The sequence below is a fragment of the Triticum dicoccoides genome, chromosome 3B (assembly GCF_002162155.2).
Source record: "Triticum dicoccoides isolate Atlit2015 ecotype Zavitan chromosome 3B, WEW_v2.0, whole genome shotgun sequence".
Taxonomy (NCBI): Eukaryota; Viridiplantae; Streptophyta; class Magnoliopsida; order Poales; family Poaceae; genus Triticum; species Triticum dicoccoides.
The window spans coordinates 647,734,624-647,740,212 of record NC_041385.1 but is presented as its reverse complement, the minus strand read 5'-3'; the positions used below and the strand labels follow the sequence as shown (position 1 = coordinate 647,740,212).

The following is a 5,589-nucleotide window of genomic DNA, read 5'->3' as shown; positions in this document are numbered from 1 at the left end:
ACTTGAGCAATGGTCTTGTTCCCCTCACATTGTTGAAAAAACTTGACAGACACCCAAAGAGAAGAATTAAACAGAGGCAAATTCTTGTGTACCCGATAAGGTGGTTTCACACACTTCTTGAGATACAAAACATGGAAAACCGGATGGATCGTATTGGCTACTGGGGGATGCATTTTGTAAGCCACTTCTTCAATTCGCTCGGTAATAATAATAAAACAATTAAAAGTTGTTTTAGCTTTGTGTGCTACTGAAGTCTGCACATATGGCTAAAGTTTCAAGAACTTCCTCTCCCGTAGCAAAAACCCTCTCAGTTCTATGCTTGCCAGCTTGATTCTTCATTCTTGGTTAAGTTCGTAAGAGATGTTACCTGACAGAACGATTAACCACTTATCTATGTTCCAACCATTGTTGAATATCATCAGGAGCTGCAGTATCAAAAGAAACAACTCCAAAGTATCTAGGACTATGACCATACAAAACTTTAAAGGGTGATTTATTCAAGACAAAATGACAACTGGTGTTGCATTATAAAAATTCACACACAGAATGCTATTTCAAACATTTCTTGGGATGAGCACTAATAAGGCATCTCAGGAAGCACTCCACTTGCTGATTGACCCACTCATTTTCTGGTCTTCTATTTATTTATTTTCATTTTGCCTTTACTTTTTTTCGTTTCGTGATTTTTTTTCCAAATGTGTGAACATTTTCAAATGCATGCATTTATTTTAAATCCATGATTTTTTTTGAATGTGTGAGCTTTTTCCAAATTCGTGAACTTTTTTAAATCTATGAAATTTTTTTCGAACTCATGAACTTTTTAAAAATTCACAAATTCTTTTTGAACCCTTGATTATTTTTAATTTGTGAACATGTCCAAATCCGTGAACTTTTTTTGAATTTATAATGTTTTTAAACCGCACTGTCCTGAAAAGTCGACGGTCAACCACAACCGATCAACTACGAACTGAGTAACCAGGAACCAGGAGAACCGGCACATCGTGAGAGAACTGCTCTCCTCGTTGTTGGGCCGGCCCACGGAAGCCTTTGTGAGATTTTTTTTAAAGAAGCCTTTTTTTTAGAACAAGCCTTTGTGAGGCTGGAAAGGGTATTATATCCGTTCTTGTTCTTTCCCTTTCTCCATTTTCATGTCAAGCGAGACATTTTTTTCGGAATTTCTTCAAACAATAGATAGCATTTGCTATTTAAAACAAAAATAAGAATTTGGGTGGTAACTAGCAGACATAAATTTACTAAAATCCGTTGGTGCTCCCAGGAGCGCGCGCTCCTGCGCGCGAAAATATTCTTTGAAATGCCAAAAAAAAGTTCCAACAAAATTCCATGTGTTCTTTGACACATCCAAATGCTACATACAAATTTGTAGGCAAAAACATTAAACATTTTGGCATGTGCAAAAAAACAAAATAAGCACCAAATGTTTCCCCAAAATGTCATCCTAAATTTGTTTTTTCACCGGCGAAACACCATTGCTCCTTTTTGCATGAGATTTTCTTAGGATGCTTGCGACACTAACACGAACATCTATAAAAAAACAGACTGTCTACTACAACAAGTTGTGCCCGACTCCGGCAAGGGAGGGGCGATGACGGCGGCGCGCCTTCAGCTCGCTTCAGTGCTTGTAGTCGTCGCTAGGTGATCTACAAATCTGGATGTAATTTTTATTATTTCTGGTGTTTGTTGTACTGTCATAATTGAAGATGAATAGATCGGAAGCTTTCACGCAGAAAAAAAACAGGATTTTTATAAAACATTTACTAAAAAAATTCTTTACTATTCGCGCGGGAGCGGGCACTCCCAGGAGCTATAACGCCATTTCTCCGTAACTTTGCAGCTTTATTCAGAACGAAAGCTTAGAACAATTGACTAGCCCACCTTCGAAACAAGTATATATCAAATCAAACCTGAACGCAAAGAAGATAATGAAATAAATCTGTGGCTGGTAGTACATTATATTTGTAGTACATATGGGCACGTCAGGTGTCCCGTACAATATCTCACTTCTCTATCGACGAACTTGTCAAGCATTCAAGCAATGTGTAGATGTTGCTTCAGTAGCACTTCGGAAAGTCCTCGGGAGGCGGAGGAAGGATATTCGGCGCCGGGCCATTGAGCACCTCGAACACCATTGCCAGCCCCAACGGCAGGTGCGCGTCCAAGTGACAGTGCATGAACCACATACCTACAGTCATGGCGCGCGATAGGTTAGCAACTTAACATACACGGTCCGATCGATGGTTAGCATCAATCAAAACATATGAACCAACCAATTCACAGGCACTCACCTGGGTTATTCGCCACGAACCGGATGACGGTCCACCCACCGCCGGGCACGATGACGGTGTTGCGCACGCGCGGGTTCACGAGGTTGTACGTGGCGTTGAGGTCGAAGCGCCCCAGCCCCTGCGCCAGCACGAAGAAGTTGAAGCCGTGCAGGTGGATCGGGTGGTTCTCCGTGCCGAGGGCGCTGCTGTACGCCTGGCTCTGCAGCACCACCTCCACCACGTCGCTGTGGTTCACCCTCTTCACCGATGTCGCCTTCCGGATCCCCGGCAGCAGCGGCGGCGAGCTCGGGAAGTCCTCCGTGTACACGCCCGGGACGCCGTCGAAGGACGCCTGCAGGAGCGACGCGTTCTTGGGGAACTGGAACGAGTTCCTGTTCATGAACGCCACCAGCGCGAACCCCTGGCACCTCGTCTGGTCCGGCGCGCACGGCGCCTGGTCCACCCCGAACTCCACCAGCATCTGGTGGTCCACCGTCGTTGGCAACGGCGGGTCGATCGGCCGGACGAGGCCCCTCAGAGACCAGTAGAAGTTGCCCGCGGTCACCACGTCTGTGGGGGCTGGCATGGCTGGCATGGAGGGGGCGGTGCCGTTCGCCGCTCCCTTGTACGTGATGATGCCGGTGACGGTACCGTTGTTGAATCGGATCTGGACGGTCTTGCTCTCGAACACGTTGGCCGCCATGTAGTACCGGCCGCCGGGCGTCGCCGAGGTGGTCATGAGGGCGTCCACCGTCTGGCCCGGCGCGATGACGATGACGTCTGTGGCGTATGGCTCGGTGTAGCTCGCGTCGATGGCGACCACGGTGAAGTTGTGGCCCGACACCTTGAAGAAGAGCTCAACATTGACTGCGGCGTTGATGATGCGGAGGAGGTACGTCTGGTTATACTCCACCTCCACTTCGTAGATACCAGCTCCTAATTTGGTTCAAAATATATACAAGGCAAATTTTTACTCGCATCTTCCAGTTGTAAAATTTAGACTCTCCTCTAAATTGTAGTAACAGCCGGCTGTACCTCTGCAAGAAGTCAGGTCTCCCGGCTTGCCGTTGATGGTGAGGGCGTCCGACACATCCGGCCCTAGGCCGGTCAGGTGGGCATCTTTCTCCACATCGTCCACGTTCTTGTTCCACCACTCGCCTGCCAAAGAAAGAATTGCATGCAAAAATGTCCTTGCCAATCAGCAAACAAATGTTCGCAGCTAAACAAAGCATGTGAATGCTTTGCACCGTGTATTTTTGCTGCGTTAACGCGTGTATGTACCTAGTATGATTGGAATCTCGCCGTATGGTGCTGTGTACGGGTAGCCACCCGTGCCATTCCTCGGCTTTATGATGAGCGCGCCGTAGATGGTGGCGCGGAGGAGCGAGGAGTGGGCGTGCCACCACAGGGTGCCCTCCTGTCCGGTGATGTTGAAGCGGTACGTGAAGTTGCCAGAGGGCTGGATGGGGCACTCCGTGATCATGTGAGCCCCGTCGGCCCACCCGCTCAGCAGCTGAAATATGCCGTGCCTACAACGGACGATGAATTTTAGCATGCATCCTGTGGCAAAAAAGTACATGAAACCATGGGGTAGGGAATCGTTACCAGTGGAGTGATAGTGGGTACGGTGAATCGTTCACGACGTGGACGGCCACCGTGTCGCCTTCGGTGGCCTCGATGGTCGGTCCCGGCATCTGCTCGTTGGCCGTGTAGATCACGCTGTCCATGCAGAGCTGAGAGATGTTCATGCCGCCCACCTACATGTTGGCATACATATTTACATCGGTACAGGCGTACAGAAGTTATCACAAAGATGACCAAGAGACATCGCCATGGCTGGGCATGTATGCTGCACATCTATATACGCGATTTTTGAACTACACAGCTAAAAAAAGTGATTGAACTATGCGTGAAAACTGCAAACGGTATGCTACTACCAAGAAAGGGTGCAGGAAATTTACAGTGAAGTTGTGCTCCACGACTGCGGCGCTTGCCATGGCCGCGCAGAGAGCCAGCACGAGCGGCACGAGCATGGATGCTCCCTTCATCACCCCAACTCCTGAGCAGCAATCAAGATCAGTTCGCAAACTACAAAACTGTAAGCTTGGTCGTCCTTCTATATAGAGAGAAATAGCCACATGTTATCTATACGTACGTACGTACTTATCGTTTATGGAACTAATCGTTAACGGAAAAAGTCTTGCAACCGACGATGATCGATCCAATGATCCTTTTGCGTGTGAGCTCGCGTTAACGATGTAATCTGACGGCGACGACGACATATAATAACCGTGGCTTGCACCTGGTCGGACGTAGCTTAATCGCGTAAGTACCCGTCATTTTGTTGATAGCGGCGGCAATTTGTGTTCCAGACCACTTCACCAGGAAATTTACACGAGATAGAAACGGCGCGTAGCACCCAGGTCAACCCTTCGTAGCGGGCTCAAAGAATGAGGGTGGATTGATATCGAGAAAGATTTCGTCTTATTACAAAATGATCTTTTCTTTTTGCGAGATATTACAAGACGATTTCAAATGCTCAAAAGTAGCCGTCACCTCCCTATGCATTCTATACGTGCGTTGACTTGATCAGGACCATTTTATATTGCCTCCGAACAAACAAGTCGTATGGTTTACCCGAACCGCAGAACATATACATAGTTCGTATCTAAAACATGGCACCTAATTAAGATGTTGCGGGATTATCATGTGATGCCACACCTTAGAGCATCCACCCCCTCTCCCCCTCCATACGCCCGGGTGGACGCCCCGGTTATGTTGGGGAACGCAGTAATTTCAAAATTTTCCTACACACACGCAAGATCATGGTGATGGCATAGCAACGAGAGGGGAGAGTGTTGTCCACGTACCCTCATAGACCGTAAGCGGAAGCGTTAGCACAACGCGGTTGATGTAGTCGTGCGTCTTCACGATCCGACCGATCCAAGCACCGAACGTACGGCACCTCCGAGTTCAGCACACGTTCAGCTCGATGACGATCTCCGGCCTCCGATCCAGCAGAGCTCCGGTGATGAGTTCCGTCAGCACGACGGCATGGTAATGATGGTGATGTTCTACCGGCGTAGGGCTTCGCCTAAACTCCGCGACGATATGACCGAGGTGGAATATGGTGGAGGGGGGCACCGCACATGGCTAAGGAACGATCCGTAGATCAACTTGTGTGTCTATGGGGTGCCCCCCTGCCCCCGTATATAAAGGAGCAAGGGGGGAGGCCGGCCGGCCCCTTGGGAGCGCCAAGGGAGGAGGAATCCTCCTCCTAGTAGGACTAGGACTCCTCCTTTCCTAC

The 5,589-nt window shown here is 48.4% G+C and overlaps 1 protein-coding gene across 1 annotated transcript; it reads right to left on the bottom strand.

Annotated features, from left to right (window-relative positions):
• Positions 1–1,894: 1,894 nt before the first annotated feature.
• On the bottom strand, positions 1,895–4,356 carry LOC119277613 (laccase-8-like). The gene is made up of 6 exons (XM_037558897.1): positions 4,244–4,356; positions 3,888–4,039; positions 3,564–3,811; positions 3,318–3,440; positions 2,304–3,218; positions 1,895–2,200 (listed from the first exon to the last, which is right to left on the bottom strand). The coding sequence occupies exons 1-6, from the start codon at positions 4,328–4,330 to the stop codon at positions 2,070–2,072; spliced, it is 1,656 nt and encodes a 551-aa protein (XP_037414794.1). The 5' UTR covers positions 4,331–4,356; the 3' UTR covers positions 1,895–2,069.
• Between the last annotated feature and the right edge of the window lie 1,233 nt (positions 4,357–5,589).